General features: G+C 30.0%; 2 protein-coding genes across 2 annotated transcripts; both read right to left on the bottom strand.

The window, feature by feature from the left end:
• Nucleotides 1-2,344: 2,344 nt before the first annotated feature.
• On the bottom strand, nucleotides 2,345-3,732 carry LOC104211312 (protein MIZU-KUSSEI 1-like). Its single transcript, XM_009760354.2, has one exon. It carries the CDS (start codon nucleotides 3,435-3,437, stop codon nucleotides 2,589-2,591), a length of 849 nt encoding a protein of 282 aa, XP_009758656.1. The 5' UTR covers nucleotides 3,438-3,732; the 3' UTR covers nucleotides 2,345-2,588.
• Nucleotides 3,733-10,002: 6,270 nt separating this feature from the next.
• Nucleotides 10,003-15,859, bottom strand: LOC104211313 (MADS-box transcription factor 23-like). The gene is made up of 8 exons (XM_009760355.2): nucleotides 15,634-15,859; nucleotides 13,529-13,607; nucleotides 13,342-13,406; nucleotides 12,343-12,442; nucleotides 12,137-12,178; nucleotides 11,704-11,745; nucleotides 11,460-11,554; nucleotides 10,003-10,317 (listed from the first exon to the last, which is right to left on the bottom strand). Exons 1-8 carry the CDS (start codon nucleotides 15,813-15,815, stop codon nucleotides 10,230-10,232), a joined length of 693 nt encoding a protein of 230 aa, XP_009758657.1. The 5' UTR covers nucleotides 15,816-15,859; the 3' UTR covers nucleotides 10,003-10,229.
• Between the last annotated feature and the right edge of the window lie 253 nt (nucleotides 15,860-16,112).

Consider the following 16,112-nt stretch of genomic DNA (forward strand, 5'->3'; position numbering starts at 1 on the left):
CTTTGCCTCTCAAATCTGCCTCCAAACGTCCCGAATCTAATCACAAGCAATACAATACGACCAATATAGGCTAAAGGAATCAATTCCACAAGAAAAATGCCAAATTATAACCAAAATCCGAAATTGCGGCTCAAACCCGGCTCCCGAACACAAGTCTCAAAATCCGACAAAAATCACAAAACCCGTGCTAAATCTCCTCGGTAGCATGTGCTAAATCCGATTGGCCTCGGCCGAACTGCCTATGATAAGTTACAATTCTCACGATAATTACCTTCTTCGTGCTAAATCTCCTCGGTCGAATTTTAATCCATATAGGTATATTATCATTTCTTTTATAATAGTAATGTCCCGATCAGTTTGTGTGTTCCTCGTCATTTTCCCTACGTAAAATTATTATTTCCTATTAACACATGGATCGAGTATCCTCGCCCACTAAAATTTACAAAGATCAAGGTAGTAATATATGTATATGTCAATATGTTGTTGGCCATATATATTACCTAACTCTATATTTCATAAGCTCAAGGGCTAATTAGAATCGACTTGTAACTTTTTTTTGTTGCCACAATTAATCATTACATAAGTATATACATTTTCTTGGCTTGTAGTAGGCATAAACCCCACGTATAATGATAAATCTTATGCGTTTTCTTCACTTATAACATTAGGTTAGAGAAGAAAGATTTGTTTAATTATCACAACTTTGAGTAGAATCCGTTCATTCTAAGTGATTAATTCAAATTCTATTCTACACATCTATACCATCCCTTTGTAATTAACATAACTTTAGGAAAGAAACGAATTAAGAAACATAAGATTGGATATAAACACTTACATGCACTTAATATTAGCAATAAGAAAATTAGTTTGGTATAAATATCGACTTGATACATGTAATAATTGCTTTACGGACCATCTATCGATCTTGAACACAAAATTTTTCCCATTAATTAATAATTAATAATATAATAATATATAATTTCTTTTCACAACCATGAACCTAACTATATAAGCTAGCACTTTCTTTGGTATCCTTTCTTGGTTTAATGTATAAACATATATAGCCATACATAATTTACTCAAATTAGACAATAAATAATGTAAGTATTAATAGTAGCTTCTACGGTTTGAACCACCGACCATACGTAAACACAAAATATCTTTTGCACCCAACGAATGGTCGTTTCATATATACTACGAAGAGATGTCTTCATGCACCTCATATAACTTAGGGTGTGTTTGGTATGAAGGATCGAAGAATATTTTTCAATTTTCCCCTATTTGGTTGGCTTAAATATTTTGAAAAATATTTTCCTAATGAACTCATTCCTCCAATTGGAGGAAAATGTTTTCCTTATCAAGAGAAAGGAAAACATTTTCCAAAACTCCTTCTCAACCTTCTCCACCCCACCACCTCTCTCCAAAAAAATTTTTTTTTTTTTCAAATTTCAGTTTTTTCGTTGTTATCCACCCTACGACCCCTCCACCCCATCCCACCCCACCCACCCCACCCCCGCAAAAAGATGACTATTTTTTTACCTTATTTTTTTTTGGTAATTTCAAATTTTTGTTTTTCGTTTTTCTACATCACCCACCTTCACACCTGCCCTACCCCAATTGCCCCCCACCCCCGGCACAAAAAAAAATTTACTTTTTTTTTTTTTTTTGTAATTTCACCCTTCTGTTTTTTCATTTTTCTGCCCCCACCCCCCTCCCAAAAATAAATATTTGATTAATATATTTTTCAGTTTTAGTTTCTTTATTTATCGGTTTAAAAGTTCAAAATTTTACAAGTTCCAAAGTTATAAGTTCGGAGGTTTATGTTTTGAAAGTTTACAAGTTTAGAAATTATAAAGTTTACGGGTTTGAAGTTCCGCAGTTTCGAAAGTTTAGCGGTTCGAAAGTTTACGAAAAATGTGGGTTCGGAAGGTTATTGGTCTGAAAGTTTATCGCTTCATATTTATTATATCTAAATTACTTATGAATACTTTTGAGAAGTCATTTTTTTTAATTTGCATACCAAACACCGAAAATTGAATAAGATTACTACTTGTTTTTCAAGAAAACATTTTCTTGGAAAACATTTTTCACGGAAAATATTTTCCGTTATACCAAACACACCCTTAATTTCAAATTTGTATAAAACATATTCTAATAGTCATTTTCTTAAACATAGAAGTCTGCAATTACGCAATAAAGTCACAAAAATATTACTAACTGATCTTTTTATCTGCCTAAATTTTGATGGTTAAACTTATTGAATATCTTAAAAAAGAGGTAGTAAATATTCTATGAATTAATTAAAATGTGTGTAAGTTAGATGCTATGATAGTGAAGATCTATATTCAACATACATAAAAACTAAAAGGGATAAATAAATAAAAAGCATGCATATATGGCCATGCAATATACATATAAGATAAGTTACACAACGTACAAAATCACTAAACAACATTTCATATACCTAATTAAACACACTATAATCAAAATGAAGTACTCAAAAACATCACAAATTATAATTTTTCCTTTTTATGTTCTTTAATTTCCATATTTTTTTTTTCCTCTTAATTTCTTTTTTTTTTTTTTTTTTATATTCTAAGTAAAAAAATACTGAGTTCAGGACCTCCATTACCATCTGGATTCATCATATAAAAAGCTTCTGAGTCACGACTCCCCACAACTCGTTCAAATTTAGCTCTCATGTATAACAACTCACCTTCCGTCGCACTAATTTTCCGGCCGTCGTCCACCACCGGAATCACTCCGGCACCGACGGACACGCTCTGCACGGTACCAAGCACGTGCCAATCCGAATCTGTACACGCGCGTGAAAGCGCGTGCCCACACTTCCTCCCATTACAGTACATAGTCCACACGGGCTCCTGAAAAAGTTCCACGCGCAGCCTGTTTCCACTCCCACGCGCCGCCGTCTGCGGAGGCGCCACCATTTTCTCGCATTCTAACGCTATCCTTACGAGCCCAGATGACATTTCCTTCACCAAAGACGAAGTTGAAATTGCGAGCTCGATTAAAAGTACTGGTTCTGATTTCGGATCGTCTTGAACGGCGAAGGTGACGTGTCCTCTCCGGTGACCAAATAGTGTTCCGGTGAGTTTCCGGCCAAGAGACGGCGTAATGGAAAATTGGGTCGGGAGATTAAGCCACTTGCATGCAGGAAATATAGTAGGAAATGAGATAATACTGATTAGTGACTTAATTAGAGCTGAAACTCCAATTCTTGATTTGGTTATTGGATTAATATTTGTTGATGACGTGGAACTTCCATTTTTTGGAACAAGAGATTTATCTGAAAAACTCTCATTTAAATCATGGTTTATAGAAGTTGATCTTGGATAAGTGGAAGGAATTATTTTCTTGGAATTTTTGCAGCTACTTGTTCTTGAAAGAGCACCAAAAGGTTGTTGTTGTTGTCTCATTGTATTAACCAAAAAAATGGACAAAATTGAAATTTTCTATAGATTTGTAGGTATTGAAAAAGGAAATTTCATGCAATAATGAAGAACCAAGAATATAGTAATAAGCTTGTTTTCTACTACAACTCCAAAATGATATCAAGTCTCAAGAAAACAAGAAATGTTTTTTGAGGTATTTTGGCTACTAAAAAAGAGATTTTTGTGGGCATGTAGTTTAGCTAATGATCAAAAGCCAAGGTTTTAGTACAAACCAAGAAAAGGGCAAAAAGCAAAAAAAATAAAAAAAATAAAAAAAATAAAAAAGGTGTTTTTAGGTTTGGTGGGGGTGATTTTTTCTTTTTAGGTTAATTTTTTACGACAAAAAGAACATAAACAAGATGAGAAGAGAAAATAGTAAGAATCGAAATAAATTTCACCAAGTATAAGCTTTAGTAGACTAATAGTAGTGAATTATTTTTGCTCAGAAAAGAAAATAACAAGAATTGAACTGACACGTATAAGATTTTAATGGTTGAATAATTTTGGATCACAAGAAATACAAAGAATAATAAGTAGTATTGATCCTTTTAGATATGAAAAAGCAAGTGGAAACTATAGGGATTTTTGGTTGTTTTAATAGTAATATGCTCAAAATGAAGAAAAATGTTATAAAGAGAATAGAGGAGAAAGAGGCCGACAAGGTAATGATGAGTGTTTTGAAAGTGGCTAAAAAATAAAGGGAAACTATAGAGGTTTGTGCTGTTTGTGAAATGATTGTGATCATTTTTTTGCATTCATGCCCTCTAATATTTATATGCAAATTTTGTTTTATTTATTTAAATTAAGATTACACGTTTAGCCGTTCTTTGATGGTAATTTTTTGAAAACTTTCCTCCTTTTTATCAAGCGTGATTCTGATAAAAAAAGATTGGCTAATTGTATGAAATAGACGGTCTGGATTGGCTGATAAAGATTAGATGTTGTATAAGCGCTTTTTCACGAAAAATAATATTGTATTGCTTCTTTCAAAACTAGCCATATATATATATATATACACACAAAAATTATACAAATTTATAAACTTTTTCGATTATTAAATATAAATAATTTTAGTGCGGGCTAAAATTAATAATACCCTTTTCTTTTATTATTCTATATCCGAATTTCACGAAGACTTGTGATGTAGAAAGCCAATGCAAGCAACCACGAGATAACGCGGACATGAGCTAAAAGCTACCCCTTTCACCAACTAAAATAAGTGGCTAGAAAGCAGAAAATATTTTTTTAAATATATATTTTAGGCAAATACTTTGACAGACGAAATGAATAAGGTCAGAGAAGCGTGGTAAATCAGGGTCTAAGAGACGGGATGGCGATGACAAAGGCAGGAGCGGTGGTAAGGGGTAGAGTTTGGGCTGGGGTAGCACTAGGGGCTTGGAGGGGTGGGTGGGGGTAGGGGTTAGAGGAGTGGGGTGGGAGGAATAGTCCGGGGAAGGTTAAAAACGAATTTTGAGAAATATTTTTCGTATTTTCGTAGGGAAGTCATTTTCGTGAGTTCATGAGTAAAATATTTTTCAAAACACTTAAGCCAATCAAACATGAGAAAATTAAAAAAATAATTTTTAAAATATATTTTCTTTCGTACCAAACTCACTCAAATTCGAGTACTTTTTTCCTTTAAGTGTTTGATATTCAAAAATACTAATCCAATTAATTTAAAATCAAGATTTATTTAGTGAGCCGATAAAGTGACTCTTTCAAAATGTTCTTCATTCTTAAAATTCGAACTCATGTAAAATATATCTTAATTAACTATTTAAATTTGATCTATTATTTAAGATAAAACTAAAAAATTAAATTTATCTTTTGGACGGTTCCAAACAAAGCGTTATTATTTGGGTCCCTGGGGCTAATCGGATAATTGGTGGCCTAACCTTAATTAAACGGCCAGGATTAAATTGACCTTCTTTAATCCTGACACGTTGACTCTTTAATATTTTTTCTTTTCCATAAGCATGTGACATCTTCCTTTGCATCACTATTTTCCTTTCCCTTCTTTTAATCTACTAGTCTTAGTGCACGTATTTCTCAATTCAATAAATATTTTTTTCGTAAGAAACTTACATATTTATACAATTGTGTTTGAGTAATACAATAAAGTGTAAGCTTCTGAAATTGTTGAATATTGATCTTATATAGCTTACTCTATAAAAAAAAATTATTCATGAAAGTTCCCAATCATTATTCAATACGTTCATCTTAAATTATGTTCCAATTTATAATTTTATCAGTTCAATTTCACAAGTTATCGTGCTCTCTTTTTAGTTTCGGTAAAAACATATATCCTTTACAGATTTAGAATTTTTCTGATTCTTTTTTTTTTTCAAAAACTATTCTCAAGTTCATTAGAAGACATAAACATGGTATAGACTTAAAACTTTTATTACGATTCTTTCAAAATTTGTCAAATAATATAAATTAAAAAATTAAGTCATATGTCTTCTCAATTTAATACCTTTCAATTTTAATATTACCCATGTAGTGAAGTTTAAGTTCTTGAAACAAAACAAAAAAAATATAATACATAACTTTGTCTAACGAATAAAAGATCAATTAACTTTTTGTGTAGAAGTTTCGTACTTTTTATAATATTAATTTAGGCTTGTACGATTTAGTATGATTGAATATGATATGAAATAATTATTTTGGGTGCTTAATTGAACACGAGTTAATTATTTTATATGATTAAAATAAGAATTATAAAATACATATTCAATTGTTCTACGTTGAAATAATTTTAATTTAAATATGTATTTTAATTTTAATTTAATATGTGACTTACCCATATTTCAATTTCTTAATTAGAAATCAATTGAATTCACCGTATAACATCGTTCTCATATTGATTCTACGTATTACACAAAGGATTTATTTTCAAATAGTACAATATATGTAAGACAAAATATTTATTACTTTTAAATTCTTAAATATTAGGACTTCTTACATTTAATAGATACATTTTTCATTGATTTAAATTTAAAAGTCCTAAATATTAGGAAAGTAACTTAAATTAGAATTTGTAAAAGCTATTATAAAAGAGTAAAAAAATAAAAGATATTTCACTAGAGGTGTTCGTACTTTTGATATAGTATAGATAGATAGATATAAATTTGTGTTAGTCAAGTACTTCTTCCTGTTCATCCTGAGATAGAATATGTTCTTGTTTCTTTGTATTTTGTTAGAATTAGCTTAATATAAACAATTTTTTTAAAATTAGATTAATAAAAAGAAGAAGTGCACAATGAGAATTAAGTGAAATATTTTTCATAGCAATTAACACGTTATTTAAGGATTTCAGAAAATAATTTTTTATAATGATCAATTTGGAAACGGCAAAAGAAAGTGATAGTGTTAAATTTTGGTCTGTTAGCTTATTATAATATTTTATTGGATGCAGAAGTTAAGAAAATTAATCTAACGTTATGTTACATTATTCGAATAAGAAAGTGATTATGTAAGGTAAAATTTTAATTGATTTTGACTTTCTAAATTTTAGGATTTTATATTGATTTCAAAGTCTTAAATATTAGGGAACTGTCTTAAATGATAGTTTTGTTCAGTGTGAAGTCTATTTTAAAAGGGTAAAAAAGATGAACAATATTTCGCTAAGGTCCTTCGTGCTTTTAATAGTATAGATAGATATAGATATAGATAGATAGATATAGATATATACAAAAAAAATCAACAAAAAAAGGTATTTATATTATATTAGTGTAAAGAATAGTTACCAAAAGGGTCGTTTAGGACAAGGAATGAGGATAATAATCTCAAGATAGAATTTGAGATTGTATATATTTTATGTTTAATTATAGGTATTAATTAGCTAATCATTGGACCAACAAGGGTTGTGGTGAAGTGGTTTTAGTACTCCTTCGTTCTTAACCAGATTGCATTTATTAGGGAGCGTTTTACCCCCAATGTGGAACTTTCTGTGCGTGAATATGGATTTAATCGGGCTTCAATGTATACCAGAAACCATGTGAATAACCAAAAAAGAAAAAAAGCTAATCATTGGATAAATTTTACATTAAAATAGTAGAATTAGCTATCCCATTATTATACCAAACAACTCCTAGAGTATTACAATTAATTATAGGTTAAACAGTCAGGCATATAATTTGTTAATATAGATAAAAATAATATTAATACTATAAATATATTTTTTATATTGTTGAGGAGCGATGACATAAGTTAAATCTTAATAAACAAAAAATATTATGGAAACTATCTTGAAAGTAGAAAAAAATCAAAGTTAAATCCTAAAAATAATAAACAATTGAAAATCTTTTAGAATATTTTAGCTGCATCATTTTATTAATAATGATCGTATTATATGCTTCAATTGTTACACTTGATTGCAATATGATTATTTCTAAATTAAGTTAAGGATTACTAAGATTGTTCAGATTTTGGTATATCTACTCAAACAACTTAAAAAAAATGTAAACTAAATTGTCATGACCCAAATCCGCAATAGGTCGAGACTGCACCTAACGCCGCTATTAGACAAACTCATAAGTTTAACTATAATTTATTTACCCCCTTTTAACAATTTTAATGCGGAAGTTTTCCTTTTCAGTGAACACTTTAAACTAGATTTCATGCAACTGTGACAAGTCTTTTTGAAAATATCAATATAATAAGTACATACTCTGCGGTGATAGAAATTACAAGTACAACAATACACAAGCGCAACAAATCCCCCAAAATCCGGCGTCACAAGAACATGAGCAATTTAGAGAATATACAAAACTACTAAAGCTACTGTCCGAAAGTAATAGAGAAGAATAGTAAATAAGGTGGAAGGAGACTCTCGTGCTGCGGATCGTAGCAAGGCAAGCAACTCACTACTAAGTCTTCATAGATGATCGGCTACACGCCTGCATGGCCACTGGCGGAACTTGTCTCAGTACCTGCACATCAGTGCAGAAGTGTAGTGTGAGTACGAAAAATAACGTGTACTGAGTGAGTATCTAGTCTAAACTCAAAAAGTAGTGACAAGGGGTCGACTTGACACTTACTAGAGGTCCATAATAATATTATTAGTGCATAAAGTAAACATGATGAGCATACGACAATTATTAATGAAACAATTAAAATCAACTGCAATAAATACAACATGAGTCCGTATCTCATTACCAACATCTTATAACTGTCCGTGAAGGCAATAACTCAATTATACCCAAACTAGAACTTGTTTCGATTATTAAGCACGAAGTTACCGAGGCGAACAACCCGATCCCATAAGAATAGTAGTACTCAATATAGCTGAAGCCAACGGCCTGAACCCATAAGAATAATGTTATTATATTGTCGAGGTGAACGACCCGATCCTATAAGAATAATGTTACTATACTGCCGAGGCGAACCCGCCGATCCCATAAAAATATTATATTATCTTGGACAAAAAGGTATTCATTTTAAAAAAATTGTCATGTTTTATACACGAGTAATTTTATATTTCATTTTGTACGGCAAAAAGTATGGAAATCTCCAATTAAATTAAGTTCATGTTTATTCAAGGTGAGATAACATATAGGCAATAATAAACAAAAGTTGGATATGTTTGAATTGCTAGCTGTACCATGCATAGCAAATATTTTTATTTTTTATTTTTAAAGTAGGGATCAATATAGTAAAGTGAGCATGCGACTATTATCAGATAATTGTAATTAAATTAATGAACAATCTTATCGAACTCCTCGTCATTTGCTTGACTAATAAAGTCATGATTAGATTAATGCCTGCTAATACTTAATTTAGAAAAAAATTAGTTACTAAAGAATGATGTGTACTTTAAAAGAAGGGGTGACCACAAAAATAACATTATTTTTGGGGTGTTATTTTTTCTTTTAAAAAATATATATATAAATAACGTCAAGCTAATAGAGGAAAGGGTGACACGTAAACATGCGTTGATGCAACTCAAAATATTAAAACCATGCATCTAAAAATGACATAAATTGTGGATTAGCTGATAAAATGATGTCCTCTATAATTATTTTCTTTTTTAAAATAATTTTCCATGTGAACATTGGATTTCGTTGGTAAAAATAAGGGAATTTTGATTGGGAATCTGCAAATAAACATATTGATCTAACAATGAAAAATTAATTACATATTGATATTTATAAAAGATTTAAATATTCAGTATTCGAAACTCATTGATTCGACTTATCAACTTCGCTTCGAGTAAGCTTGTTAAGGGAGTACTGCCCCGTTTACCAAGAAGTTATTCATTTATAATCTCGAACCCAAAAAGTGCTAATTCGCAGAAGTTGTCAATGGTGGCGGAGCTAGCATAAGATTTGCGGGTTCGACTGAACCCAATAATTTGATTCCAACCCTTTATTTGTGTTAAAATTTTTATTAAATATATATAAATTATTGATTTAAAACCCGAACCAACAAGGTTCAAATCCTGATTCCGTCCCTGATTATCATAGCAGATGAAGTGGCTATCGCACAACCACAAATGCCATTTCAAACACAAAAATTGACATGAAAGAGTAAAATAAAATTCAAGAAATTAAATTAATTTAAGTTCTCTCTATTCTTGATAGGTCTGATCTTTACCAACTTTTGCAACTAGTTCTAGTCATACATTGACTGAGTACAAGAAGAAATATGTGAAAATAAAAAAAGAAATTGATTTGATAATTAAAACCTAGCTAAATCCAAGCTAAGCAAAAGTAATATAAGAAAAAGTCTTAATTTAAAACTGTGATAGAGAAATGAGTCTAATGCAAGAAGATATCACTCCAAAACAATTGTATTTTGAGCATCATTGGAAGTACTTTCCATCTTTGGTATTATCATATTCTGACTTGTATCAACTGGTAGCCTGTAAGAAAAAATAAGAAGAAATAATTTAAATAATTATTCACCTACTCGCTTTAACTTAAAATAATTGACAGATATATAATTTATGTATAATCCATATATAATATGTGTATACTCTATGTGTATCGACTAGGAAAAATAAATAGTGAATCTGGTCAGTTGTTTATATAAAGGTTCGAAATAATAATAAGAAATTTTAAATTTGTCCTCTAAGTTTATTTTCATATCATAAATGATAAATATTTTAAAGGAGAAACATCATATTTTAAGTAGTTTTTTATAAATTTTGGTTAGACATGATAATTTGGAGTAGAAAATTTTAAAAATGATATCTAAGAAGAATTAATTTAAATAATTGTTCATTCACTCGCTTAAACAAAAACTAATTGACAGATGTATAATATATATATCATCTGTATATATAATATATATATATATAATCATATATAATATATGTATACCGATTAGAAAAAAAATAAATAGTGAATTTGACCAGCTATTTGGATAAAGATCCCAAATAAAAATAAGAAATTTTGAATTTGTCCTCCAAGTTATTTTTCATATCATAAAATATAAATATTTTAAAGGAGGAACATCAAATTTTAAGTAGTTTTGTACAAATTTTAGTTTGACATGATAATTTGGAGTAGAAAATTTTAAAAATGATATCAAAGAAGAATTAATTTAAGCAATTGTCCATTCACACGCTTAAACAAAAAATAATCGACAGTTGTATAATATATGTATCATCTGTATGTAATATGTATAATCATATATAATTTATGTATACCGGCTAGAAAAAGTAAATAGTGAATCTGACCAGCTATTTGGATAAAGATCCCAAATAATATAAGAAATTTTGAATTTGTCTTCAAATGAGTTTACATATAATAAATTGTAAATATTTTAAAGGAGGAACATCATATTTTAAGTAGTTTTTTTTATAAATTTTGGTTTGACATGATAATTTGGAGTAGAAAATTTTAAAAATGATATCTTAAGGATCGTTTTGTTCATAAACGAATTATATTGGGATTATAATGTACTTAATAATTATTAGATGAAGACTAATAATACTTATGTGAATAACTAGTAATATAAGTAATTTAATTAAGTAAAAATGTAATTACATATTATAATTACCCTAAACGCAAACATGTGTCTGAATCACAAACTGAATTCTCCAAAGCTAAAGCTCTTTCTTGACAGTGCCTGGAGCTGCGTCTTAGTTCCTCAATCTGAATAAACAAAAAATAATTTTACACATTTAACAAATAAAAAGGTAAATATTATACTGAAATTAGGAAAAAATTACTATAAAACCACAATTATAATATTAAAAAATACAATTAAAATGTATAATCAGAATATGAACTTTAGGGCATACCTGTTCACGCAGGGCTTCATTTTCTAGTGAAACCTTTTCCTCCTGCCACGCAGAAAAACAAAGAAAAAGAAAAAGTAAATGAACAAGTATTTTAGTAGGTATTTGGGCACAAAAAATTTGATTTTAAAAAAAAAAATTAAATATTTTTTGGAGTTAGATTGATAAAAGGTATTTGAAGGTATTTAAAAAAAAAAATTACTTGAAAAAGTATTACAATTTTATCAGAGAAAATGAAATTTTGAATGAAAAAGCGATAAAACCCACATAGATCAATCTAAACATATAGAATGATCATGAACCCCCCCCCCCCCCCCAAACCCCACCCCATGACACCAAAAAATATTATGCTATAATTTCCAATAAAAAAGAAAGTGAAATAAGTCAATAAAAAAACAAAATACAGGGATTTTTAAATTTTAACACAAATGTATACCTGCAGCAGTGATTTTTCAATTTTTCCCAACAATACTTGTTCCTGAAAATATATATAGCAAAATTAATAAATTCAAGAGCAATATAATATGTTTCCTTCCTTTTCTTTTTTTTTTCTTTTTTTTTTTCCTGAGTATTAAATAGGACTAATTTTTGAAGTACATATAATAACTACTCCTTAATTAATAAAATGCAATTAATATATACCTTTTTATCTTTAACTGCTAAAATGCCTTCAGTTAGCTGATGTTCTAATTGCTGCAAGTCTTTGAAGTTCAAACCTTCAAGTTCTTTCCCCATCAACCGACTTCACATTATATAATATGCAAAAATATAGAGAATAATATTATCACTAATTAATATTATACAATAACATTTATTACTATATATACATATTTTAGTATAACTAGCTTATATGTAACTTGACAGTATAAGAATTATATTTTAGTAAAGCATTTTTAAAATATACGCTTCCATATTTTGCAAAATTTCTCTTTCACTCATTAATCTACTCTGGCGCCATTTCAGCTTACCGAGGACATGGCCCTTAACATGAGGGTATAAAAGTCAAAGATTAGGGTAGAAGGGTAATAGGTCGTCGTGTGTTTTCTGATATGTTTCAGGTTTTTTAGGGTTAACTGACTAGTACATTGTCTTTGATTCTTAGAATGCCTGTATTAGGGTTGTTTTAGTACTATTTTCTACTTCGATTTTCTAGTACCCTGTCGTGTCACTGCTTGTGGCTATTGCTATTGCTACTGCTTTCTTCTATTTATTTTCTCTCCGATCCTTACATTGTTGATATCATTTTCCGTGCTTTGTTGTTGCTATTCACTTGTTCCTATTCTTCCTCTCGAGCCGAGGGTCTTTCGAAAACAACCTCTCTGCTCTCCAGGGTAGGGGTAAGGTCTACAAACACATTATCTTCTTCAGACCCCAAATTTAGGATCCGACTGTGTTGTTGTTGTTGTTTGTTTGGGGGGGGGGAGTGTGTGGGTGGGGGGGGGGGCGTGCATAAGGTTAGAAATTATATCCATTTTTTAAATACCAACAGTACATTTTAATTAATTGAAGGTTATATGTGCATAAGTAAATACGACAAGGACCAAAACATAAATTATTGAAACTTAGGGGAATAAAGTGAATTTTTTCCTATTTATTTTATGCAAAAGGAAAATATTGTAGAAAATTAAAAGAAAAACTTACCTTTGCACCTGACGTAGCAAAGCAACTTCAGCTCTTAATTCATTCACTTTAGGCTGCGACTCATGCTTGTTTAACAAAATCAAGATCTTTTAAATTAATTAATTGAAAATATTAAATTGGAAATGATTTATTTAAATAAATCATGTGATTAATTAAATTATGTGATAAATATTTGTTTAATTACTACCTCTACTGCCACATTTTCGATTGTGGTAAGCTCAGAAGATTCTGGAGCCTTGTTATACCTTGACAGTATGTTTTCCATGCTTCAAAATACAAAGTGAAAATTATCAACCAAAGATGATACAATAAAGACTAATATATTGAAATAGTTTAACTTCTATACACATAATTTAATTATCTAAGAAATAAATATAGGTAATCGTTCGTGATAAGTGAAATTATAACTTGGAAGTATAGACATATATCTGGGAGAAATTCAAAAAAAAAAAAGAGCCAGATTTACAAGTGGTCATTCAAAAATAATCACAGTTTCAAAAGTAATCGAAATTTAGCCACTTTTCATATAAGATAAATCTGAACGAAAACACTGTACAACATCCGGAAAATACTCCAGCATAATATACTGGAAATCTAGTATAATATACTGGTCCAACATAATATGCTGGAAGTCCATACACAGGTGCTCCAATCTCCAGTATATTATGCTGGAACTTTTCGCGTGTTGGAGTTCAAGCATAATATGCTAGAAGTTCATATACTGGTGCACCGATCTCCAGTATATTATGCTGGAACTTTCCGTTTTATAGCAAAATAATGGCTATTTTTCAATGACTTTGCAAGCGCTGGCTATTTATGAATGACTAACCCGAAAACTGGCTAGCCCGTGCTATTTTTACCATATATCTTGCTATACAAGGCCTAGTAGAAAATGACAATTTTGAATAGAAAATAGATCTTATCGGCCGGCCAAATGGGAGATCGACCACTCCTACCATTCAAAAAAATAATCGGCAAATGTATAATATATGTATAAGTAATTTACAATTAATTTTAGCTAGTGAATATAAATATTTTTGGCCGAGCTACCAAACGTGTAATTTCGCCCCAAGAAAAAAAAAGAAGAAGATCGATTTATTGGGCTTTATTTGGGCCGCTATAGACGATTGATGGTTCAAGAAAATGGGGCCAAGTGTATAAATAATCATTCTCACATATGCTATTTAGAGATTAGTTAGTATCTATTTTGTCCTAAAATTTTAAACTAAAAGTTTTAATTTAAGAAAAATTCAAGACTTTATTGTCCCGAAAAAATGAACTAAAAGTTAAAATTTAGGACGCGCTGGCTAATTTCTAAATAGCATCCCCTTAGAGTGATTATCTGATGTCATCTCTACAAAAGAATGGTTGTGAATTAAATGAAAGCCCATATCTTCTGTTGGGCTATTTCATTACTAATACTTTTGTAAAACTAACCTTCTATTTATGGCCCATCCCAACAACAATTCATTCTATTAATGGAATAATCTATCAAATTTTAGAAATTCATTCCATAAATAAAAGTATTTCAATCCATATTTGGGTTGTATATCACACCATCTCTAAAAATATAATTTACTTGTTAAGCATTTTTAGAATCTTCCACTCCTAGAACACTTTCTAATTATTCAAATATAATCAACCATTTTAGGAAGAAAATGTATTTTTAATCCTTTCCCTTTATCATCATTTCCAAGCTACAAATAAAAAAAATTCATAATTTAGAAATAATTCGAATTACATCTTTATTTGCCCCACCTTACAGTAGAAAAACAATTGAGAAAGGATACAACAACTTCATCTAACACACAAAATTTTCTCTATTTCTGAACTTCTATGATTAAAAAAATAGGAAAATCATTAAATCAATCAAACATAGCCCACAATCAGAAAAAAGGAAGAAGAAGAATTCATCTTTGTACTAACAGGAGCCTCACAACAGAGGTGAACAACAGAAGAAATAAATACTTATATATATATATACATAATTAACCAATCCGGACGGGATTCTTGAAGTAACGGTAAAATTATCTCCAGGTGACTTATATGTCAGTTCGAGCCGGGGAATCAGCCCCTAACGCCTACGTTAGGGTAGACTGCCTACATCACACACCCCTTAGTGGCCATCCCTTCCCCCAACCCGACGTGAATGCGGAATGCTTTATGCACCAAACTGTTTTTTTTTGTTGTTTTTTTTACATTAGAAAAAAACACAAACACACACAGACACACACAGATATGACAAATCCTATACATAAAAGATAAAGATAGATTAATTAAATTAAAATTTACCTGGAACTAGCAAATTCATAAAGCTTTCCAGTGTTGGAGAAAACAAGAACACCAACCTCAGCATCACAAAGAATAGCCAATTCTTTAGCTTTTTTCATCAATCCTTGCCTTCTTTTTGAAAAAGTAACTTGCCTACTATTTGTATTTTCAATCATCTTAATTTCAATTTTTCCTCTCCCCATTTTCCCTTTTCTTTATTTTCTTTTCCTTATAATAAAAATGGAGTGAATGATAATAGAGAAAGGAGTCATGTCTTATATAATTATGTTGAATTCTTGAAAGGTCTAAGGATGGAAAGTGTTACTACATTTGGAAAGGAAATTTGGAAAGGAAATAATGGTTTTTCTATGTGTGGTAAATTACTTTTTGGAATGTTTCTATTAAAAGGCATGTTTGGTTTAGTATTTTAGTTGGTCATCTATTGTCCAATTTGCTAACATTTTCATTTATGTTCCTAAATTTATTAAGTATATATTTTA

The sequence above is a fragment of the Nicotiana sylvestris genome, chromosome 4 (genome assembly GCF_000393655.2).
Source record: "Nicotiana sylvestris chromosome 4, ASM39365v2, whole genome shotgun sequence".
Classification (NCBI taxonomy): Eukaryota; Viridiplantae; Streptophyta; class Magnoliopsida; order Solanales; family Solanaceae; genus Nicotiana; species Nicotiana sylvestris.